Raw genomic sequence first — 27401 nt, 5'->3', positions numbered from 1 at the left:
TTCATATTTTTACAATTTTTATTAATCTCGCCCTCATAGATGAAAAATGCTTCAAAATATTTGAACATTCAGCATTAAAATAAACCATAACAAAAGTATCCAATTTTTAACAAAACCAAAAACACTATTATTAGCCAACTAACATCGTTGTTAATTGAAATAAAGACCCAACGAATACTGATACATATTACTGTTCAAATTCTTGATACAGTAGTTGGTTACTGTCTGCTGGACATGTATACACTAAGTATATTTTATATACAATGTATAATTTTTACTGTAGGAACTCAATTTTTACTTTTCAGTTGAGCAGGTTCCTTGAGTTACAAGAGTTAGTTTAATTGTATTTAAACATAAATATCATTCATAAGACATTAACACAGCAATAACAAACAGGATAAAACATTTGTGGAGTCAACACATTAACAACATGACCTTGAGATCATTACCTTGAAGTTACCAAGTGTACATAAGTCATGCACGGATAAATAGAAAATAAGGTTGCTTAACTTGCATATATTTGAAGGTTTATACATTTTAGCGAATTTCTTTGAAAGAAACAGTGACATTAAAAATATAACTATTTGTCAGTGAGTAAATAATCATAATTTCCAATTTCTAAATTTTCAGTAAAATTGCAGAGGTTTGAATTATAAAAAGCAACATTCCCAGTACCATCATATTTGCTTTTCTTTTACACATACAACTCTTGATAAATGTTTTGGTCTTTAAACATTTTTTTTTATCTAATTCACATAAACTTGTACAGCACATGACATGTATATCTAGTTAAACAAATCAGTACATCAGCGATATCTGCCATAGAATACAATAATGGTATACAGAAATGTAAACACAATCATAATTTAGAACGATTCTGGTGTGTAAGCACTAGCCTTGAAAAATTACCACTACAATGTGCAGTATGATGTGACTTTATATACACACAAAAATCAAACTTGATTGTAACATGTTAAACGAGAAAAATGATATGTTTATGAACCTTTAATGCTAAATTAAAATACTGCAAGTAATCATAATTTCTTTCTTAAAGTGTAAATTAATTTCAAAATCACCACAAGGTACAGTAGTAGGGAAAGGTGTGCTATAAAAATATATTTTCTAATTCTTTGAATGATTCAAACAAATGAACATTACTTTACACTATCACCACCCTCCTAACATTTCAGCTTCTACTTGTTTTTTTAAATTCTATGTGGATACATAATAATTGCATCTCGAAGAAATTCTATCATACTCTGTCTCTATAATGTAACTTTCCACCTTATAAGTATCATACTTTGTCTCTATAATGTAACATTTCCACCTAATAAGTATCATACTCTGTTTCTATAATGTAACATTCCACCTTATAAGTATCATACTCTGTCTCTATAATGTAACTTTCCACCTAATAAGTATCATACTTTGTCTCTATATTGTAACTTTCCACCTTATAAGTATCATACTTTGTCTCTATAATGTAACTTTCCACCTTATAAGTATCATACTTTGTCTCTATAATGTAACTTTCCACCTAATAAGTATCATACTCTGTCTCTATAATGTAACTTTCCACCTTATAAGTATCATACTTTGTCTCTATAATGTAACTTTCCACCTTATAAGTATCATACTTTGTCTCTATAATGTAACATTCCACCTTATAAGTATCATTGTTTGGGTGCTGGTTTTCTTTATCTGCTGGAATTAAGATACTTTTCTCTTCCCTTATTTTCCCTTCAGAATTATATTTTGCATATTTTTGAGTATACTTCGGCGACAATGTAGCATCTTTTAAATTTAAGTAATTTTTACATATAATACTATTAAATATCTAATACTCTACCTGGTATGAATCAAAAATCAGATGCACTTTTGAAATTAAGCATTTGATTATTTAAAAGGTTTATTCTCTTATTATTCACCATATCTATTGAAAAATCACACTCCTGTCCACAAGTACATGTGATTAAGGATCATAATGTTATCAGCTATAAATGATCACAAACTGTATTGGGTATACTACAGCAGTACTAACATTACGCCTATTTGTGAGATATACAGTGTGTTCATTCCTAATGATATAATGCTGTAAAAATAAACTTGCTTTTAGCAATATAGACAGGCAAAAGATGTGGCTGTATATAGACAGGCAAAAGATGTGGCTGTATATAGACAGGCATGTGGCTGTATATAGACCGGCAAAAGATGTGGCTGTATATAGACCGGCAAAAGATGTGGCTGTATAAGCCACTCTAAAATATGAATACAAAGAACGTACAGTGTTAAAGCTTGTCAATAAACTTATATATATTATATTTAATGCAAAGCAAAAAGCAAAAATCACTTTTGATTTTCTGTCAGGCTAAAGAGAATTTATGAATAAATATATTGCAGTTAAGTAGAGACACCTGAAGTCAATCTCCCATACACAGACACAGTGTGATGCTACAGAGAGTATACAATGTAAGTGTATAATACATGTTATAAACCTCTGCTATACAAACTACGAACGTTATCAGAACAGTAAAACAAATCACACTTTGACAATAAAAAAAAAAAACGGGTAAAATCAAGCACAATGGAATGTTATCACAATTGATTAAAATACATGTAATAGTAATACACAAATACGAAATGTATTCATCACAGAATTTCATTCAGTCATGGTCAACCGTTTGGACAAAGATAACAAAAACAGCCAAGCATTATTTGATCATATTCCATTGTTCAAACTACTAAGAGATGTTAACATGAACAGATATAACAACTAGTGCCCTGTCTCAAGATCTCCACTACTTGGAGTGATAATTATTTTGTACAGTTATAAATAAAACCCAGTTTATTATCTATAATATCATTCCAACCAAACTTCCAAAAACATTTGTTTGTTCAGTAAACCAGTTGTAAGCAATGACAATATTAAGACAGACACTTCACTGCTAGAGCCAACAAGATCCCTTATGACTACATTATCTCAAAAAATCTATTAATTCAATTTTAAAGTTAGTGAATTTTTTTCTCAGGAAGCCAATCAGAAGCCTTGTCTCATTTTCTTTAGTATCCCTGTAGCTCCTGGATATTGTAGTATGCCTGTAAACAGTCGGGGTTTGACAGCGCCCCCTGTTGAGGAACAGACTGGCCGTGTATGGCTCTTCTTACTGCTACTTCCACCTTCTTTCCACTGATAGTGTACTGTGTAAACAAAGGGAGACAATTAACTTTCTGTATCCATTGACATGACAAGAGCTACAGAATTAATGACTAGCAATTTTTATTACCCTGGTATATGGTATGTGTTTTCTATATCTGTACACCATTTTTTGTTAAACAAAGTTTATTGCAAATTACCAAAATTACAAAAGGATTGGGCAAGACTTATAATTTATTTGAGTCTTTACAATTAAAGATACATAATACTATATTCCAGGGTATCCTTTCACAAAGCTTCGTAACTTACGAACGTTCGTAAATATTTACGAAAAAGTTACGCAAAACTTACGAAGTTCGTGAGTGCGTTTCACAAAGGTGTTCGTAACTTTTTTCGTATCTTACGTCAAAATCGTACGTTCTCCCGGTAAAAATATACCACTCCCTAACTTGGAGGTAAAGAAGGACGACACTTTTGAGGTGAAAATTGAACGCTGGTCCTTTTCCCCCCGAGTCACGTACAGACTAGGAATTTTATTTTGTTCTATCAAAACAACCGTATTTTTAATAGAAGATCAATTTTTTTTTTATAAAATTCCATTTGATATTGTTTATCATGCGGTAAAACATAGAGTAACAAAACCCGGTTTCACCTCGAAACAATTACTCACAAGGCATAATCGTTATGACATCATTTTCTGTTCAAAAGGGCATCCTTGCGCACAATTTTAAATTGTTTTCGTAAGTTACGACAGGATGGATATGGCGTAAAGTAACGCAAGGTTTTTGCGTAACTTACGAACGTTCGTAAGTTACGAAGTTTTTGTGAAACGCCTAGTAATTCGTAAATGTGACTTACGCAAAATTCGTAAGTTACGAAGCTTTGTGAAACGATACCCAGAAGAGGAAACGCCTTGAACCTAATACAAAAGCTGATATAAAAAATGAATTTGATAAGGTGTGTAGACAGTTAATCTAGCTGGGAGATTTGACATACCGGTATGGCCAGAGTTTCCAGAACAACGGCTGGCATGTGGCGTGCCGATAACTCTGCTCGTATTCTTGTCCTAATGCTGTTGACGAGGTCTCGGTTGAACACTCCTTCCTTGGCCATTTTGACAAACAAAACAACCCGCTCCTCTGACATGTCGGCCTTCCTCTGTGCCACACAAACACTGTCGTCTATCTCCTTGAAAGATTCAACTGTCACGAACACAACACCATTAACGAATATTTACCACAGAATATCAATGACTTATACACTCCAATGAATAACACCACATCAACATTAATTCTACTGTTGTAATCTTATGGTTGCTATGTAACCATTAAAATATCAAACACATTTAATTTAGGTAATATGTTTTGATAATATAGTTTTGCATAAAGTGTCCATAGAAGTTGCTAACAAGAAATCAAATAATCTAAATATCATTGAACCACAATAAGAATGTATTGTCAAATATTTCTTGTTAAACAGTATAAAGAAAGAACATCCATAAGTACAGCATGGATCTTTTATGGAATGAGAGATATGGTAAACAGATCATACCCATTGATCCTATATGGAATGAGAGGTATAATAAACAGATCATACCCATTGATCCTATATGGAATGAGAGGTATGGTAAATATCTTGCCCATTGATCCTATATGGAATGAGAGGTATGGTAAATATTGATCCTATATGGAATGAGAGATATGGTAAACAGATCTTACCCATTGATCCTATATGGAATGAGAGGTATGGTAAACAGATCATACCCATTGATCCTATATGGAATGAGAGGTATGGTAAACAGATCTTACCCATTGATCCTATATGGAATGAGAGGTATGGTAAACAGATCATACCCATTGATCCTATATAGAATGAGAGTTATGGTAAACAGATCTTACCCATTGACCCTATATGGAATGAGAGGTATGATAAACAGATCTTGCCCATTGATCCTATATGGAATGAGAGGTATGGTAAATATTGATCCTATATGGAATGAGAGGTATGGTAAACAGATCATACCCATTGATCCTATATATGGAATGAGAGGTATGGTAAACAGATCATACCCATTGATCCTATATGGAATGAGAGGTATGATAAACAGATCATACCCATTGATCCTATATGGAATGAGAGGTATGGTAAACAGATCATACCATTGATCCTATATGGAATGAGAGGTATGGTAAACAGATCATACCCATTGATCCTATATATGGAATGAGAGGTATGGTAAACAGATCATACCCATTGATCCTATATGGAATGAGAGGTATGATAAACAGATCTTGCCCATTGATCCTATATGGAATGAGAGGTATGGTAAATATTGATCCTATATGGAATGAGAGGTATGGTAAACAGATCTTACCCATTGATCCTATATGGAATGAGAGGTATGGTAAATATTGATCCTATATGGAATGAGAGATATGGTAAACAGATCATACCCATTGATCCTATATGGAATGAGAGGTATGGTAAACAGATCTTACCCATTGATCCTATATGGAATGAGAGGTATGGTAAACAGATCTTACCCATTGATCCTATATGGAATGAGAGGTATGGTAAACAGATCATACCCATTGATCCTATATGGAATGAGAGGTATGATAAACAGATCATACCCATTGATCCTATATGGAATAAGAGGTATGGTAAACAGATCAAACCCATTGATCCTATATGGAATGAGAGGTATGGTAAACAGATCATACCCATTGATCCTATACGGAATGAGAGATATGGTAAACAGATCTTACCCATTGATCCTATATGGAATGAGAGGTATGATAAACAGATCTTACTCATTGATTCTATATGGAATGAGAGGTATGATAAACAGATCTTACTCATTGATCCTATATGGAATGAGAGGTATGGTAAATATTGATCCTATATGGAATGAGAGGTATGGTAAACAGATCTTACCCATTGATCCTATATGGAATGAGAGGTATGGTAAACAGATCTTACCCATTGATCCTATATGGAATGAGAGGTATGGTAAACAGATCATACCCATTGACCCTATATGGAATGAGAGATATGGTAAACAGATCATACCCATTGATCCTATATGGAATGAGAGATATGGTAAACAGATCATACCCATTGATCCTATATGGAATGAGAGGTATGATAAACAGATCTTACCCATTGATCCTATATGGAATGAGAGGTATGGTAAACAGATCTTACCTACATTGTAGATTTCAGCACTACCAAACCTAACCCCATTAGGATTCAGCACACCGTCACTAAAACAGAAATGACGTATTATAAATAGAAATTATCACTAACCTTTTTCCAATATTTACTTCACCTGTCTTAAATCTGACCAATAAAATCTATGTCCTAATTTTAGATTGACTTACCGAGGATAATGAATGGTTTCCTGTTGAATATATATTTCACGAGTATGATAGAATATTGATATTTTCATAAGTGCGAAGCAAGAGTGAAAAATATTGAAATATTCTGTCATACGAGTTATCACATCAGCTCCATTTTGAAAGGACTGATCAATGCAATTTAAGGGTTTTCTGCTGTTATCAAGAGAATCTGTGCATGAAAAGCTTACAAGTGAGTATTTTATCAAATCTAGTCTGAATATTTCAGAAATACAGCAAAATAACCCATTTATCTATCTTCGCTGCGATTGGGAAATTGGCAAGTTTCAAAGAGATGAACAAAAACGTTCACTCTGATTGGTCAAAATTGTGAAAACATATTTTTTTCACTACAAAATCTTATATTTTCACTGCTCATCGTTGCAGTGGAAATACAAGTTTTATCAGCTTGATAAATTTCTATATTTTATTGGCAAAAATGCAATAAAAAGTTTTAATTTGACAAAAATAAGTCACGTAAGTCACAGCTTGATAAACATTTTAATTCCTGTTTATACCAGAATAGGGTTAACAGGTACTCATTTCCTTACCTACGCCCCAGCATGATGACACCTCCAGTTTCTTTGTTTACACAACAGAAGTCTCCATGCGCCCAGACATCTGTTGAGATACAAGGCTATTTATTAGACCTAAACAATCCATTATTATAAAGGTGCTGTTTTTATGACTGAAATTTACCGAAAGTTTTCAGGATGCTTTTTTTCAGATATCATGAAATAGACAATATCTATTATTTCTACCAGTAATATATTTTTGAGATATCTAATTGATACAATGTTATCTACGAAACAAGAGATCCCAGAGGGATCTTGGCGCCCACCATTGAATGATCTTTATAGGTTCCATGTCAGATTGATATTTTCTCTATTTTTCCCTTCCTCTAAGTCTTACTAATCTGTATAAATTGAGAAACACCCCTAAGTACTTTTCAAACAAGGGGAACCTACATATGAAATTTGAGAAAGATCCCTTTAGTACTTTCTAAGAAATAGCGATAACAAACTTCAATTGTCGAAATCCAAGATGGCTGCCTGTTGGCCATGTTGTTTTCCGACTGGTCCCAAAATGCAATATGCATAACTACGGACCATGGGAAACCTACATATGAAATTTTAGAAAGATTCCTTCACTACATTCTGAGAAATAGCGATAACAAACTTCAATTGTCAAAATCCAAGATGGCTGCCTGTCGGCCATGTTGTTTTCCGACTGGTCCCAAAATGCAATATGCATCACTACGGACCATGGGGAACCTACATATGAAAATTGAGAACGATCCCTTCACTACTTACTGAGAAATAGTGATAACAATCTTCAATTGTCAAAATCCAAGATGGCTGCCTGTCAGCCATGTTTTTTTTTTATTGGTCTCAAAATGCAATATGCATAACTAGTGATAACAAACTTCAATTGTCAAAATCCAAGATGGCTGCCTGTTGGCCATGTTTTTTTCCGATTGGTCTCAAAATGCAATATGCATAACTAGGCACCAAGGGGAACCTACATATGAAATTTGAGAAAAATCCCTTCAGTACTTTCTGAGAAATAGCGATAACAAACTTCAATTATCAAAATCCAAAATGGCTGACTGTTGGCCCATGTTGTTTTTCGATTGGTCTCAAAATGCAATATGCATAACTAGGCACCAAGGGGAACCTACATATGAAATTTGAGAAAGATCCCTTCATTACTTTCTGAGAAATAGCGATAACAAACTTCAATTGTCAAAATCCAAGATGGCTGCCTGTCGGCCATGTTGTTTTCCGATTGGTCTCAAAATGCAGTATGCATAACTAGGCACCAAGGGGAACCTACATATGAAATTTGAGAAAGATCCCTTTTGTACTTTCTGAGGATTAGCGATAACAAGAATTGTTTACGGACGGAGGGAGGGACGGACGGACTGACCACGGACCACGGTCCACGGACGTAGGGCGATTTGAATAGCCCACCATCTGATGATGGTGGGCTAAAAAGCGGAACTAAAATAAAATCCTAAATGACTGGTAAATAATCACTTGACAGGACCTGTAACTGTGGGGATACCTCAGTTGTGGGCTAGGATTCTGTAACTTATCTCAACTAAGATCCCAAGTCTAAGATAGACTGTTGTTGCTAATAGGTACTTGTAACAAATATTTTTGTATGTATCTCATATGCTTGAAATTTTTTATGAGGAGTTGCAAGGGTTATGGAGCTTGCCATAGGTTTCACCACAGGCACTCAAAGTAGTATTGACAGACAAGGCCAATGTCTGTGTTTCAACCACCCTTTCTACCCAATACACCCACAATTTAGTGTCAAGCATGTCAATAAACTATCACATAACTTGGTTGGTAATTAGTCAGGATTAAAGACGGATACTCCCTCTTCCCAACAGAACACTGACTACAGTCAGTGAACTGAAGCCTAGCGATGGGTGGAGTCATATAAGCAGAAAAACCAGTAACTAACTAACTAACTAACCAGTCAGGGTTAAAAGGTCACACTGTTAACATAGGTGGTGTATAAGTTGGCCACATACTTACTTTTATACATGCTGAAGTAGGCCTTCTGGTACTTTGTACCATCTGCATCATTCCAGAAGAAAGCAGGCATGGAAGGGAAGGGGGTTCGGCACACTAACTCTCCACTCTCATTGTAAACTGGCTTACCTGTAGGCAGAAACATTGAGGAATATCCAAAGTTAGTGTCTTTTTATCATATTGATCCTATAACAGACCCAAACATAAGCTTTTCACACTGATAGAACACTAGCTGTATACAGTCAGTCTTTTCACTCTGACAGAACACTAAGTGTATACAGTCGGTCTTTTCACACTGACAGAACACTTACTGTATACAGTCGGACTTTTCACTCTGACAGAATACTAACTGTATACAGTCAGCCTTTTCACTCTGACAGAACACTATAACTGTATACAGTCGGTCTTTTCACTCTGACAGAACACTTACTGTATACAGTCGGACTTTTCACTCTGACAGAACACTAGCTGTATACAGTCGGTCTTTTCACACTGACAGAACACTAACTGTATACAGTTGGTCTTTTCACTCTGACAGAATACTAACTGTATACAGTCGGACTTTTCACTCTGACAGAACACTAGCTGTATACAGTCGGTCTTTTCACTCTGACAGAATACTAACTGTATACAGTCGGACTTTTCACTCTGACAGAACACTAGCTGTATACAGTCGGTCTTTTCACACTGACAGAACACTAACTGTATACAGTTGGTCTTTTCACTCTGACAGAATACTAACTGTATACAGTCGGACTTTTCACTCTGACAGAACACTAACTGTATACAGTTGACCTTTTCACTCTGACAGAACACTAGCTGTATACAGTCGGTCTTTTCACACTGACAGAACACTAGCTGTATACAGTCGGACTTCTCACTCTGACAGAATACTAACTGTATAAAGTCGGCCTTTCACTCTGACAGAACACTAACTGTATACAGTTGGTCTTTTCACACTGACAGAACACTTACTGTATACAGTCGGCCTTTTCACTCTGACAGAATACTAGCTGTATACAGTCGGCCTTTCACACTGACAGAACACTTACTGTGTACAGTCGGCCTTTTCACTCTGACAGAATACTAACTGTATACAGCCGGTGATCAGAAACGTATCAATGGGTGGAGTCATGTAAAGAGGAGGTAAACATGTAACTAATAAAAACACTTTGACTAAGTAAGAAGGAGTAAGGATCATCACAGAACGATATAATAGCATTTGTTTTTTATTGCAATTTACTAATTACCCAGTAGTAGACTTTTGATTATACAGTGTATTGCTATCTCACATATCTCTTTTTGCCACCATTTTAAAATCGATAAAATTTGATATATGTAACCCTGGTAAATACTAGCCACAATATATATATAAGCCAGAGGTCCCGGGTTCGATCCCTAGCGGAGGCAGTGATTTAAATTTTAATTAATCATGCGCTCTGTTACATTGGCGCCCATATGTAGGGACCAATAAATGTTTGTATGTATTTGATTCTTTTTGTTACATGTCTGACCAATGAGATATCCAATGCTACCATTTACTGTAACAGTTGTAATTTTTGTTAAATATTAGTTTAGGGTTTACCATAAAATTGATGCAAAGTAGAATCCATTTTTACAGAAATTTGGGGAAAAAAATCAATTAGATTTTCCCTATTTTAATATTGTAAGGTATCTATTTTTTTAATTTAATTTTATTCTCTACTGAAACATAAAATATTCTTAAAAACAGCGACAATTACAGTAATAACACCAACACACTACAATGGTATACACTGTCTTTGAATACCCGTTCATTTCATACTACCCAGCAAACCTTTGTTTGGAAGTATGGCACGACATGCTAAAGGTTTTATGTGAAATGCTTTATTCTCAATGCTAAATCATGTGAAATTTCTAACGAAAAATGTCCCTTTGTAAATTGAGGATGATCTTACTTAAATGATCCTATAAACAAAGCAGCCTTTGTTATTACAATAGGCTTACAGTAGGCATTAATAATTTTAAACGTTGCTCTAGAATTTCTGTCAAAGCTAACTATTAGTGTTGGTGCAAGTTGTGGATGTTTTATAAAGTGATAATCCTCAGGTAAAAGAAACTTTTTTTCTTTATTGACAACTTCATATTTATATATTAAGCATTAAGCATTTCACATTCAGAATGTCATACCAACTTTCCACACGTTTGGGTATATTAGAGAGGCGTTTTAACACTAACATACAAAATGCTGTATTGATACACACTGACTCAACAATCATTTCACATTACTGATTCCTTATGGTATACTAGAGAAGCAATTTAAGAGTGACTCAAGTCCTTAATCACAAACTCACCAGAGTCGTCCCACGCCTCCATGTCACAACCAAGCACAAAACCCTGGACCTCACCGCGGTAGACAGGGACAGTCCAGTTCTGTCCCATGAAGCAGGCGATGATGTCCGTGCCCCCAGATATGGAGGCCAGGAGAAGATCTTTCTTTATGTCTTTGTATACATAGTCGTAGCTCTGTGGCTTTAGGGGTGAACCTGTTGACAGGATTGCCTTCAAGGACGTCAGCTTGTGTGTAGAACCTAAAAATCAATAATACCAGATCTAGTTAACCTAAGATCTCTACATCCATCTGTTCTGGTCCAATTGTCTATTCAACCAACCAGTAGTTATTTACTATGGTTCTTACTTCTGGTCCGATTGTCCATTCAACCAATCAGTAGTTATTTACTGTGGTTCTTACTTCTGGTCCGATTGTCCATTCAACCAACCAGTAGTCATTCAACCAACCAGTAGTTATTTACTATGGTTCTTACTTCTGGTCCGATTGTCCATTCAACCAACCAGTAGTTATTTACCGTGGTTCTTACTTCTGGTCCGATTGTCCATTCAACCAACCAGAAGTTATTTACCGTGGTTCTTACTTCTGGTCCGATTGTCCATTCAACCAACCAGAAGTTATTTACCGTGGTTCTTACTTCTGGTCCGATTGTCCATTCAACCAACCAGTAGTTATTTACCGTGGTTCTTACTTCTGGTCCGATTGTCCATTCAACCAACCAGAAGTTATTTACCGTGGTTCTTACTTCTGGTCCGATTGTCCATTCAACCAACCAGTAGTTATTTACTATGGTTCTTACTTCTGGTCCAATTGTCCATTCAACCAACCAGTAGTTATTTACTATGGTTCTTTTTGTCAGTGAACCCTGTAATAGTGTCAACATTATTTTAGAGAAATAGACCATGATTGGCACACTGATTAAGCATACCTAAAATTGATTAAATGTTCCATAAAAAGTTGATAGGTAGACAGACAAAATGGTACAACTCTTTGGACCAGGGGTGCCAAGAAAACCACACTGGAAAATTACATGGTTGAGACTTAAAATCGCAGATATATGACTTACCTGGTGTGAGACCCTTAACCTCCAGCAGACATGACTTACCTGGTGTGAGACCCTTAACCTCCAGCAGACATGACTTACCTGGCGTGAGACCCTCATCCTCCAGCAGACATGACTTACCTGGTGTGAGACCCTCATCCTCCAGCAGACATGACTTACCTGGTGTGAGACCCTTATCCTCCAGCAGACATGACTTACCTGGTGTGAGACCCTTATCCTCCAGCAGACATGACTTACTTAGTGGGAGACCCTTATCCTCCAGCAGACATGACTTACCTGGTGTGAGACCCTTATCCTCCAGCAGACATGACTTACCTGGTGTGAGACCCTTATCCTCCAGCAGACATGACTTACCTGGTGTGGGACCCTTATCCTCCAGCAGACATGACTTACCTGGTGTGAGACCCTTATCCTCCAGCAGACATATGACTTACCTGGTGTGAGACCCTTATCCTCCAGCAGACATGACTTACCTGGCGTGAGACCCTCATCCTCCAGCAGACATGACTTACCTGGTGTGAGACCCTTATCCTCCAGCAGACATGACTTACTTAGTGGGAGACCCTTATCCTCCAGCAGATATATGACTTACCTGGTGTGAGACCCTTATCCTCCAGCAGACATGACTTACCTGGCGTGAGACCCTCATCCTCCAGCAGACATGACTTACCTGGTGTGAGACCCTTATCCTCCAGCAGACATGACTTACTTAGTGGGAGACCCTTATCCTCCAGCAGATATATGACTTACCTGGTGTGAGACCCTCATCCTCCAGCAGACATGACTTACCTGGTGTGAGACCCTTATCCTCCAGCAGACATGACTTATTTAGTGGGAGATCCTTATCCTCCAGCAGACATACAACTTACCTGGTGTGAGACCCTTATCCTCCAGCAGATATATGACTTACCTGGTGTGAGACCCTTATCCTCCATGACAGCCAGCCACTTAGCACTGCTACCTAGAAATGTTACCCTGCAGGACACAACAAGATAGTTCCTGTATATAGCATGGATTTGAGAACAATGGTGAATCTAAAATTCCTCAAAAGGTCCAGTTAAACAATGAACATTTCTAAACTGAGCAAATATTTCATTCAGGATATAAAAGGTAAAATAAAAGTTAAATATAACACATCAATATGATATACTAGTCCATACTTAGAAACACTTCAGAACTTTTTACTTGTGGTCTGCACAAGCTTCAAACTCATGTTAGATATACAGTAGAACTTTGTTAACTCGAACTCGGAAAACTCGAATACCCTGCTTAACTCAAAGTACTGGCCGAATTCTCTCTTTATCCTAGTAAAAAAAACTTGTAAAACTTGAATTCGGAAAGCTAAAAAAACTCGGATAATACGAAGTGAAAATTTGGTCCAAACAATAAAAATCCTACTTGAAATGATCAAATAACTCGACGTATCATGTTTGTGTCCCAACAACGATCAGTGGTAAACGCCGACATTTTTTCAACATCAAAATTCCGTTTGTATCGGCACTACAAACCTACCGATTATTATATGCTATTATAAGTGTTTCATAAATTCATTAAAGAAATTGTCGGTGGAATCTTACAACATAAACTAACGTGATAAAAAGTACTGTTTTACTTACATCAGGTAATTTCCTAAAGTGGTCGCCGATACTAATAGTATACATGATAATCACCAACTCATCTACCCGCTCGCTCAAACAGAACTAATCTCTGACACACTGGCTGATGTTTTTACAAGTAGAAATGAAACAGTCACCAGTGCCTATTAAATCTTTAAACTGCTGAAACAATAGCGTAATTACCGTCGAGGTGTTCATAGTACGACTGTAACGGTCAGCACTGTCTATTAAATTGGATAACACACCAACTCAGTAACAGTAACATTTTATACGCACATGCGCAGCCCAACTTCCTGTGCTAATACACATGGAAATGGCGTGGTTGTCGGTAAAACGTAAGTTGGACTATCAAACAGTATTTTATATGTCCAATATAAGGTAATGGTTCTGTTACGTTTTACATATGATATGTGTTAAATTTAAACGGTTATTTGATATAACATTTATTATAATTTAATAAATTGTTATTCAATTGAATTTCATTTTATCGTTATTCCTTTTGCAAACATGATATGAACATCAGATCGTTATTCAAGTGACTAAGCGAAAGAAACTTTATCGAGACTGTATATCGGCAAAACTACACCAAACTACGAGTGACAGAACGAAATATTACATATACATTTACATGTATTGACCAGTCTTTACACTGAATTGATGAGCAACAGAGCGGAGTTATAATGATTATATAATGTTGACAAATATTGACCAAACTTTGCACCAAAAATGACAACTCGCTTAATTCGAACAATTGGATAACCCAAAGTTTTCTCGTGGTCCCGTCGAGTTCCAGTTAACGAAGTTCCACAGTATCTGGTTTAGACAAGGCTCTGTATTAGGAAGATTTCAGTTTAGCTTTACATTTAAATGATGGAGATTGATCCCTGATGTATGTAAATCTACAAGTTCTACTGAGAAGACCTACCCTACTTTGTCAACGATATCCCAAAGGATGTTAGCATGTGGAACAAGTGGTGATCCATCGTATAACACAATAGCTGCTCCTAGGGCTAGCACAGACACAAGCCAGTTCCACATCATCCAGCCCACCTGTATCACAGGTAGATATCACAAACATGGAAACAATAAACATTTTAGTAACAATACAAACATCACAGGAAAATTAGCAAAACTGGGATTCAAAATATCAAAAAGAACAAGAGGCCCATGGGGCCTGTATCGCTCACCTGGTTGAATTAGACCAAATGTCAAAATAATGTTCATATTCAATTTGTTTTATTTGTAAATCTCAAACAATGCTATATATGGTTATAGTGTGGGAATCCAAACTGCTTTAAAGATTAATGAAGTCCAGACTATCTAAGGTCTGAAAGTCCTCAAGAATTGTTTTTAGAACATGCATTCATCACTTTATTACTAGTAGAAATTTAAAGGAATTACCTCTTTTTCCCCTATTGGGCACCGCCCCTTTGGCCCCTTTGGGGTCAGAGTCACCATTTATGCAAAATCTGTTCCCCTTCCTCCAAGGATGTTTCTGACCAAATTGGGTTCAAATCAATTCATAACTTAATAACTAGTAGCGATTTAAAGGAATTACCTCTATTTCCCATATTGGGCCCTCGGGGTTCAGAGTCACCATTTATGCAAAATCTGTTCCCCTCCCCCCAAGGATGTTTCTGACCAAATTGGGTTCAAATCCATTCATAACTTTATGACTAGTAGTGATTCAAAGGAATTACCTCTATTTCCTGTATTGGGCCCCGCCCCTTTGACCCCTCGGGGGTCAGAGTCACGTTTTATGCAAAATCTGTTCCCCTTCCCCAAAGGAAGTTTCTGACCAAATTGGGTTCAAATCCATTCATAACTTAATAACTAGTAGCGATTTAAATGAATTACCTCCATTTCCCATATTGGGCCCCGCCCCTTTGGCCCCTCGGGGGTCAGAGCCACCATTAATGCAAAATCTGTTCCCCTTCCCCCAAGGATGTTTCTGACCAAATTGGGTTCAAATCCATTCATAACTTTATGACTAGTAGCGATTTAAAGGAATTACCTCTATTTCCCCTATTGGGCCCTCGGGGTTCAGAGTCACCATTTATGCAAAATCTGTTCCCCTCCCCCCAAGGATGTTTCTGACCAAATTGGGTTCAAATCCATTCATAACTTTATGACTAGTAGTGATTCAAAGGAATTACCTCTATTTCCTGTATTGGGCCCCGCCCCTTTGACCCCTCGGGGGTCAGAGTCACGTTTTATGCAAAATCTGTTCCCCTTCCCCAAAGGAAGTTTCTGACCAAATTGGGTTCAAATCCATTCATAACTTAATAACTAGTAGCGATTTAAATGAATTACCTCCATTTCCCATATTGGGCCCCGCCCCTTTGGCCCCTCGGGGGTCAGAGCCACCATTAATGCAAAATCTGTTCCCCTTCCCCCAAGGATGTTTCTGACCAAATTGGGTTCAAATCCATTCATAACTTTATGACTAGTAGCGATTTAAAGGAATTACCTCTATTTCCCCTATTGGGCCCAGCCCCTTTGGCCCCTCGGGGGTCAGAGCCACCATTAATGCAAAATCTGTTCCCCTTCCCCCAAAGGAAGTTTCTGACCAAATTGGGTTCAAATCCATTCATAACTTTATGACTAGTAGCGATTTAAAGGAATTACCTCTATTTCCCCTATTGGGCCCCGCCCCTTTGGGCCCTCGGGGGTCAGAGTCACCATTTATGCAAAATCTGTTCCCCTTCTCCCAAGGATGTTTCTGGCCAAATTTGGTCAAAATCCAATAAGAACTTTTTGACGAGTAGCGATTTGAAGCAAATGTTGACGGACGACAGACGGACGACGGACGGACGACGGACGCTGCGCCATGACATAAGCTCATATTCCTAAAAATATTTGTGATATTGCAGAAGTATTTCACCTACAGAAACTTGCAATTTTGTTGCTTCGTCACAATTTTGTAGCATTCTCTGGCCACAGGGTAGTCTTTTCTTTTTTGCTTTGGTTGGTTTTATTCTAAAAGTGTTAATGTCCTTACAAAAGCTTATGTGACAAGAATACAGATATTCAACACTATAGCCCCCACAGAATTACAATTTGTATATGAAAACCAAAGATGCTTTAATGAATGACTGGAGAAGCTTGGTCACATACCGTTGAGTAGTAGAGCATGACGTCATCACGTGTCATGTCACTCTGTATGGCATGTTCCTCCATGTGTTTTAGTAATGTTCCCTGAAATGATTTACAGACACACAGATATAGATCTGGCTCCAATTATTACTTACACATGTTAGAGAAAAAAAATTCTAAATTGAAAATATATCAAATTCTTCCCTTAAAAGAACTTCAATACAACACTACATCTAAAAATTGCATCAATTTTACCCAAAACTTTCACATTTATAAGAAAAACATATTTCCTGGAGACTCAAGAAATTCTTATATGTAAATTTATCCTCAAACTAGGATATATGATATGTATGTTGTACTAGATATTAAACTTATATTATCAATACTAATAGGAAATACTTCAACACTCTGCTACCTACCCCGACTGAGTGTACCATACATTTGGGTACGCCAGTGGTGCCCGACGAGTACATGATAAATAGTGGGTGTTTAAAGGGGACTTGTTCAAAGGTGAGCTCCGGCACCTTATCATCAGGCATGTGTAGGAACTCTGATAGTAAACAACTACAACAACAAAAAGTATGATTATAAATAAATACAACAAAACAAATTAGGTAAGAGGAGGCAAATAGTTCAGGTTCAGTAAGAACAAAATAAAACTGGCACATGGACAGACTACTACTACATACATGTATTAATGCAAATATAGCAACTAGGATTCTGACATTTGAATGATATTGAGTATGACCAATATATATGATTCTGCAGCAGTCAATAATATAACAGACTTATTAAATGTTGAGTATACCTTCTCTTAAACATTTGTTGAACTAACTACCAGGTAATGTCAATGAATACTTTCAGATTTTCACTTTTATATTGGAAACCTAATATACTGTAAATAAATTCGAAATGCCCTTGTGAAGGAGTTTGAAATATAGAAATAACTTTAAAACAAGTCTGTTGATATCCAAAGCGCTTTCCCAGCTGTTCATAATATATGTAACAGTTAGCATCTGACATAAATCTGACAGGAAGTGGAAACTGGAAATCTAATTCTTGGGAAGTAAAGATGTAGTCCACAACAACATGGCCCACTAGACGATATCCTAGGCATTACATGTGAAGGGAAATAACTCTATTATGGAGACACTCACCCATTTGACAACTCAGAAATATCACGGTCAGCATCAGGCACGAAGGGAATCACAACAACCTTCTCCAGGCCCGGTAAGCCCTGTACCACCTGTTGTAGTTTGTCAAGGTGTCTATGTACCTTACCGTTGTACCAGACAGCATTCACACTGAAAATTATCTTTGGACAGATCTGTGAAAATCTGTCAAGCACCCCCTGTCAAAGAGAAATATCAGTGTTCAGATCAGACTTCTCCTCTGGGTCGAGTTATTCTGTGAAATATATATGCAAGATAAAGTGAATCTATTGTAAGTTATAATTGTGAAGAAGAATTCCTCTTTTGAGATATTTTCTAACTTGGACACATTAGTAACACTTGACATGTAGAAAACCCAATTAAGATGTAAAATATTTTATTGCACATTACTAGATCACAAGTTTATGATATTTCTCCTTCTGAGGCTACGATCTTCGTTACCTGGACACCAAAGTCTGGGGAAGTTGAGCTCCACACAGCTCCTATACTAGCTGTAGCTAACATGGCCTCAACAGCCTCAGTACAGTTAGGAATGTAACCTACAACAAATTTTACGAAATTTAGCCACATGTCTTCTTATGTCTCTTTCCTTCCATATATTTTGTTGATGTTTTAAGAAACGAACTGAAGTCCCAATTTATACTGATGTAAACTCATTTAGCACAGACAAGACTTAATTTACAATTGAATAATATTTTACTGACTGTACAACACAAACTTGCCAGCCTGAATACAAACACATACCGACAACACGGTCGCCTTTCTCAACACCCAGCCTCCTCAGGGCAGCAGCGTACACTGCTACTGACTCTCGGAGTTCTCGGAATGTTTTCTTTGTTATTGACATCCCTTCACCTGAAAACAATATTCCAGATGTCTACCTCATAACAATGTGACCATACCTACGTCATTCACTAGTGAAGATTTTAAGTTGCCCACAAGTAAATTTGAATTAAACTGATCACTTTTTATAACTGTTTACAATATACAGAGTTAACTGTCAAGTAAAGTAAATTATCATAAAACATTATCTTAAATGTGTGTAGACTATTCTGTGGTACTGTGGTACAGTAATTCAGTCTAACATCAATGTTGTGCAGCCAAATTGAATTTCTCTCCCACAGCCCCCCCCCCCCCCCCTGTAAATTGATAAATTTGGGCATACATGCTACCATAGTTAATAAATTTAAGCATTCCTGTTTAAGAAATTTTTTTTGAGATCTAAATTGTCAGATCACCTGTAGAATAGATAGCTGTCCTGTCATCTTTATAACGCAGCAGGTTTTCTGCAAAGTTTAACCGGGCTCCTTCAAACCACTCTGGATTTTCCGCAATACCTTTACTTGTGTCCACAACCTGTTGTGATAGTGTGTCATAAAAAACATTATTATACCTTTACGCTTTTTTCTCTATATAAAAGTAATGTGATAATTTGACTATCAGCCTCGAGAGGATTGCACATGTGTTTCCAGGACTATCACAACGTTAGAGAAAAACTGTCACACGGCAAACTGTCACACCCCTGCTGTAACGTCATCAGAACGTTTGAAAGACACAACGACATGCAAGCGCTTAATTGACACAGATTATTTGTTGTTGCAGGCGGTAGCCTAACATTTTGTTTTCTCTCACGAAACTGTCAAATAGATCAACACACGCGTTTTCAAAACGCCACAGACGTAGAGATCGAGTCATTATTAACGGACAGAGATAGCCAAAACACTATAAGGGTCATACAAACGTCTGTCAAGTTAATGCAGGACTATATACAAATGTAGCAGATTCTCATACCAGCACAAACATCTATATAGAGAAAAAAACGTAAAGGTATAATAAAACAGTTATCAAATGGGATTATTCGGCAATAGTAGTTTTGTCAGCCCCTCATCAACAACGGTTGCCCTCGGGCTAAAGCCCTCGTGCAACAGTTGTTGCTTCAAGGCTGACAAAATTACTATCGCCCTCATACCCATTTGATAACTGTATATTAATCGATATTGCCTGGACATGACCTAGATGTTAGTGATGGAAATCTGATTCACTTTCAGAATTGATAATTGGCGACGAAAAATTGTTTGATTATCGATTATGGTTGGTTTTCTAAATTAGCACAGAATTGCCCTTTTGTAGAAAGTTTATGTACATCTGAAGTACATTTATTACACATCTTAGCCTTTGTTATCCGTATTAAAAATACTGAATACAATCAGTATTAAAAATACTGAATACAAACGAAGCATTTTAACATAGTTAATATATTTAAATCTCAATAATTGCTTGTAAACCATCAATGAATATATCTGTAAAATATCAGATCAACTACTTCTTGGTTCAGTTACATTACAAAAATATGCAAAGCTGAAGACTTACGAACACTTTCAGAAATTTTCGATTAATTGCCTTTACAAAATCATAATCAATGGCCACTACTATATATAGCTACTAGATGTCCTACATGATGGATATTGATTGTGATGCTTACCCTCTTTGAACATATGTTCTTATTCTCCTTGTGATTTTTCAAGGTCAATCACCATATATCATATATACCTGTATTTTCTGTTCATATTGCATCCTCATCTTATCGATTTTTAGTTTAAAATCAAGTTTTGTTTACATACCAGTATTCTCTTCTTGCCTTTGTTATACTGAGGCAATAGATTATTTTGGTGACAGATTGTAGTACCGAGTCATCAATCATTTGAACCTACCCTGTTGTGGGGCTTAGAATGGATGATATCTGTAAACTTCCAAACTTCTTCCCAGAATTCAGCATAATGGTCACAAGACCAGCGATGAAAAGCACTGTATGTCTCTGTAACCAGAAAGTGACAATAACAATGAAATCTGTGTAATACACTCTACTGTCTTATACAATGTCAAAAGATCATAGTAATGGTTCTAGACAAACAAGTTACACTAAAACATTCCGATGATAAATTACGGCTAATGCTGAGAAATTTACATGTACCCTAGGTAAGAGATACCGATATATATCCAAACATTATTTGGCTGCAGGAATTCCCCTTCATGCATACAGTTTTGTAAAATATATGGTACAATTCTGTATTTGAGAAAAAACGGCTAAATGAGATGAATGTAATAAGAAGAAGTAATGAAAAATACCCTGCCCGTGTCGGGCTTCAAACTATCGACCTCTTGCTCTCAGGGCAAACATCCTACCAATAGGATAAAGGGAAATTTACACCAGTCTAAGCTAGTAAGGTGACCTTATACTCTCTAATTTTACAGCTATATACAGTGTATACAGTTGTAATACACATTATATTTGTATTGAGGACTCGCAGTAAGAGCTATTGGGCACCAATGTTATATGCTATGAATATGTATACAGTATATAGGATGTACCCGTCCCGTCTTCACAAAGTCTTCGCCCCCAAAGACAACCACAACCAGGTTCTTTATCTCCAAGGAAATCTCTCAATCTGCTATAGCGTTTACGGCACCAAATCTGCCGTACCGGGCTTCGACTAGCAACCTTTCACTCTCAGGGCAAACATTGTACCACTATGGTCTAAAAAGAAATTCTTGCTAGATTGAGCTAGTTAGGTGATCTTATACCCTCTACTTTAGCAATGAACATTGAAATGTAATTAAATGTAAAAATTACAATCTTCGTATGTTTTGTTTTTAATTTCAAACAATTTATCCAGAAATAATTATAAGTATCCTTTAAATATTGCACAATACATACCAGTGTGTATATATCACTGTTGTATGAAATATTATTACATCAGGTAATACACATTAATAAGTATTTTTCCAAAATTAGATGGTGCACAATATAAATGTTATACTTTATTTATATTTAGTATGTACATTTGTATATCAAAATAAAGCCTAACATTTAAGTCATATTTGAGGGCAAGGACAGTACACAGTGATGAGGGGATGGGGCTTATTTGAAGTAAAATACAGTGCTAAACCTTATAATAACACTAGGGGAGTTGGCTTATTTGATGATAAATATGGTACTAAACCATAGACTGGGGAGCGGGCTCATTTAATGTTAAATATGGTACTAACATTTTATACCAGAGCAGGAGGTTATTTGACGATAAATTGATATGGTACTAAATCTTTACACTAGGGAAGGGGGATTATTTGACGATAAATATGGTACTAACTTTTACACTACGGGAGGGGGCTTATTTGAGGATTAATATGGTAGAACATATAGAGCTTGTTACAGTATATTAACTGCCTATACAATAGTTCTGAAAACTGCCTCAGATTTATAAGAACAAGAGGCCCATGGGCCTTAACGGTCATCTGACAAACACTTACACTTACAGCAGGGACACACACCCCAATCCAGCATTATTACCATAAATTATTTATCGCAGCCAGTTATGTTTTAGATCAAATTTGGTTTTTATCCATTTAGCTTGTCCAGGAAGAGCAGCATCATAAAGCAAAATTTTAGCCAAGTTCCCATTTTTGGGGCATGCCCCTCTGTCCCAATGGGTCAGACAAGACTCATTTATATCAATTAGGATTGCCTTTCCCCAATGATGTTTCAAACTAAATATGGTTGTAATCAATTAAGGCATTAAGGAGGAATTGCATTTTTAAGAAATGTTTAACCTAAGCGCTCCTTTTGCCCCATCTTTTTTTCCCCAGGGGTCAAACCTGTCTCATTAAAAAATATGATTGCCGTCACCTTATGTTTCACATCAAATTTGGTTGTAATCCACCAAAAGGTTAGGGAGGATTAGGATTTAACAGCAAATATTCACCAAAGTTCCCCTTTTGGGGCCCTGCCCCTCAGGCCCCAGGGGTCACACTAGCCTCGTTTATATAAAATATGACCACCCTTCCCAAAGGATGTTTCACACCATATTTCGTATTAATCCACCAAAGGGTTAGAGAGAAGTAGGATTTATAGCAAAAATTCACCAAAGTTCCCCTTTTGGGGCCCCGCCCCTCTGGCCCTAGGGGTCAAACCAGCCTCATTTATATAAAATATGATTGTCCTCCTCCAATGATGTTTCACACCAAATTTGTTAATAATTCACTATGGGTGTTAGGAGTAGGATTTTATAGCAAAATTTCATCAAAGTTCCCCTTTTGGGGCCCCGCCCCTCTGGCCCCAGGGGCCACACCAGCCTCATTTATATAAAATATGACCACCCTCCACCAATGATGTTTCACACAATATCTGGTTGAAATCCACCAAAGGGTTAAGGACGAGTAGGATTTTATAGCAAAATTTCATCAAAGTTCCCTTTTTTGGGCCAGTCACTCTGGCCCCAGGGCTCACACCAGCCTCATTTATATAAAATATGACCACCCTCCCCCAATGATGTTTCACAACATATCTGGTTGAAATCTACTAAAGGGTTAAGGAGGAGTAGGATTTTATAGCAAAATTTCATCAAAGTTCCCCTTTTGGGGCCCCACCCCTCAGGCCCCAGGGGTCACACTAGCCTCATTTATATAAAATATGGCCGCCCTCCCCAAATGATGTTTCACAACATATCTGGTTGAAATCCACTACAGGGTTAAGGAGGAGTAGGATTTTATAGCAAAATTTCATCAAAGTTCCCCATTTGGGGCCCCGCCCCTCAGGCCCTAGTGGTCACACCAGCCTCATTTATATAAAATATGACCGCCCTCCCCAAATGATGTTTCACAACATATCTGGTTGAAATCCACTAAAGGGTTAAGGAGGAGTAGGATTTTATAGCAAAATTTCATCAAAGTTCCCCTTTTGGGGCCCCGCCCCTCAGGCCCCAGGGGTCACACCAACTTCATTTATATAAAATATGACCGCCCTCCCCCAATGATGTTTCACACCAAATTTAGTTGTAATCCACCCAAGGGTAAAGGAGGAGTAGGATTTTATAGCAATATTCACCTAAGTTCCCTTTTTGGGGCCCCGCCCTTCTGGCCCCAGGGGTCAGACCAGCCTCATTTATATAAAATATGATTGCCCTCCCCCAATGATGCTTCAAACCAAATTTGGAAGTAATCCACCCAAGCGTTAAGGAGGAGTAGCGTTTTGAAAGAAAAAGTTTACGGACGGCGCACGGCGCACGGCGGACGGCGGACGACGACGGACGAAGCACGATGACTATAGGTCATCCTGACCCTTTGGGTCAGATGACCTAAAAAGACACCTTCATATTCAGAAACTGAAAACACAACAATTGTTTTGCTTTGCCTATGAACCACATCTGCTATGTTTTTGTTTAAGTACACACCTTGTAATACACATCATATTTGTATTGAGGACTCACACTCACAGTAAGAGCTATTTGGCACCAATGTTATATGCTATGGCAATATGTATACAGTATATAGGATGTACCCGACACTAAATCAATCTTGTACCGTCTAGCTACATCTTATTTCTTAAAGAGGTAATTACAGTACAGTTTATTGTATGGATTTCTTATTTTCTTGTATAAGGCATTTCCATTTCAATATCTTTCCTTTTTGAATTAGGTCCTTAAACAGCTTTATTGTGTTTAATTAAGGGATGTTAAACAATACCAAACCAACAAATTCTGGAAATTCCTTCCTTGTTTTCATTTTGTAACAAACTAAGTTGATAGTTGTTAGTTTGAACAGAAACAATAACTATGAACTCTGACAAATAAATAACTGGATGAATTCAAATTAAAAAAAATACAAGAGCTGTTGGAGAACAGCATAGCTCGTCTCGCAAATGTTTGTCAATGAATAATGTATGGTTTCGCAAATTGCATTAATAATATTTATATTGGTTACTTGATCAGATTGTGTTTTGTGTATTCATGCAATTTTCAAAACCATACAAATTTAAATATATACAAATTTTTTATTGACAAACATTTGGGAGACAAGCTATGCTGTTGTAGATTGAATTAATAATAATATATTAAATACAAATGTAATTGGCTAATTGCTTTTGGACCCATTACTTCAATTTTTTTTATATAAAATATTATCCTAATGAGAGTTGTTTCCCTTGAAAAATGTGGACCGCTTTAAATTGTCTAATGTGAGCATTTTCACATTGTTTGTTTTTCAGTTTCACTCCAAGAAGGGCTAGTGTAACTCCAAAGGGACTCTTTTACCGAATATCCAAAAATTTGAAAATCTGGTTTTCCCCAAAAAAAATCTTTGAAGTTTAACCCTGGCAAGGAATAGTTTAACTGCAGAGGGACTCTATTGCCAAATATCAGCACCCTAGTACAATTATAAAGTGATGTATTAATACCTTTCAACACTTACACCAAAAACTTAACGCAAAAATTTTCAAAGTTCAAAAACAAAATTCCCAAAAAAATCTTTTAGTTGAACTCCGGCAGGGGATAGTTTAACCTCCACAGGGACCATATTACCATAAATTTCTATGCCTTTCAACACTTGCACCAAAAACTTAACATTTGAAAAGCCTACGACGGAGTGACAACATAAGCTCTCCCTCTTCTTCGAAGAGACGAGCTAAAAAGAGAAGGGTGGATGTGGACACACATTTTTCATTGCAATGTAAAGTACCGTATAACCATACATGTTTCATTTTATTGGACTATATAGTAACTCACAGGCAGTGCTTTTTCTCTTTCCCTTTTTCACTCTTGTATTCAAAGTCACAATTATAAGAGGCAACTTTCACAATTTTTTTGCAATTAATGAACACATCCTAAATCATAATGTGACATTTTGTGACAAAAATGTCTGTAAAAAAAAAACTGTATTACAAAAATATTCAATATCATCAAATTCATTAATGGAATGATAAAAGAGTATAAACATTACACTTACCAATATTTATTTATTAATTAATTATGACAATAGATGATGTCAATAAATGACTGGTGTTGAACAGTAATCGTCAAAAAACTTTTGTATGAAAAATTGAGAAATTTATCGCAAACTTATGGCCGATGAATGTTTCGGTCTGAATGGCAACACATGCGTGTGCACTGGTAACTGGGTTGTCGGTGTCAAGACACATCTGGAATAAATCTACACGGGTAAGCCACACACATACCTACACTGTATGTCTGGCTAACTTACATGCCTTCTTGAACTTGCACGCCTTCTTGGTGTGCAATGAAAAACTAAAGAATTCAGAGAGCTTATCTAAGATGTTTTTATGTGAAACAGTTACAACAATATCATTGTATTAGTGTTATAATAGTTGCGATAACGCAGACGACGGACGGACAATTTCTGACAGATGGTCGTTGCCTCAGTACGTGTAGGCAGGGTATGAATATTCGTTCTATATTAATTATCAACTAGATCATTTTATCCAATTCAAATAATGTTACATTGAAATATCTGTTTTAATGTTTCCACATCAAAACATTTGTGGATGGGTTCATAATTGATTACACACCCTTTGGTTATTTCTCCAATTTTACTCAAAAACCAGAATTGGGACATTTGGGACACTAGCGACGTAACGATACAGATACTCGATCGGCACAAGCTAGATCTAGGAATAGTGTAGGGAATAGTGTAGTGAAGTACCTTAACTTGCTTAACAGAAAACCAAGGCCATAAAAAATATCTATTACATTTGATAGCATTTAATAGCAAAATAATGGATGCAGGCTGAAAGCCTCTAGATATCTATATCCATATCATAAATAACAAATAAATTCAATATAAATATAGTACTACATGACATGCCATAACTTGAATGACAAATGATAACCAACTGTGTCAAGAACAAAAGATATGCCTCTATTTTTGGTAAAACCACTTCCTTGTTTAATATGGGAATGGTCTATGAGTAAACATGTTTTGTAAGTTTGTCATGACGCGTGCCAAAACACAACTTTATCGTATAAAGGGAGGTAACTAATTAAGTGCTAATGTCAATATAGGTTTTACTTACGTAAATCCACATGATATTTTTCATTGATCATTTTACGAAGCTTATCCATTTTGGTTTGCTTTGTGCTATCTGGTTGCCACATTACTTTTGGCTTGGATTCTTGTACAAAATCCATCTTCGCTAAGAGCAATGTCAAATCCGTCCGTGTACAACGTGGTCTGGGCGTG

General features: G+C 36.6%; 1 protein-coding gene across 1 annotated transcript; it reads right to left on the bottom strand.

The window, feature by feature from the left end:
* On the bottom strand, nucleotides 1-27401 carry LOC117332952 (acetoacetyl-CoA synthetase-like). The gene is made up of 16 exons (XM_033892038.1): nucleotides 27235-27401; nucleotides 21086-21189; nucleotides 19613-19730; nucleotides 19119-19229; nucleotides 18816-18913; nucleotides 18360-18553; nucleotides 17622-17766; nucleotides 17224-17304; nucleotides 15032-15156; nucleotides 13401-13465; nucleotides 11432-11668; nucleotides 9102-9227; nucleotides 7104-7173; nucleotides 6362-6420; nucleotides 4151-4356; nucleotides 1-3198 (listed from the first exon to the last, which is right to left on the bottom strand). Exons 1-16 carry the CDS (start codon nucleotides 27347-27349, stop codon nucleotides 3061-3063), a joined length of 1992 nt encoding a protein of 663 aa, XP_033747929.1. The 5' UTR covers nucleotides 27350-27401; the 3' UTR covers nucleotides 1-3060.

This window comes from Pecten maximus, chromosome 8 (assembly GCF_902652985.1).
Source record: "Pecten maximus chromosome 8, xPecMax1.1, whole genome shotgun sequence".
Classification (NCBI taxonomy): domain Eukaryota; kingdom Metazoa; phylum Mollusca; class Bivalvia; order Pectinida; family Pectinidae; genus Pecten; species Pecten maximus.
Note: the sequence above shows the minus strand (reverse complement) of the source record. Positions and strands in the feature narration are given on the sequence as shown.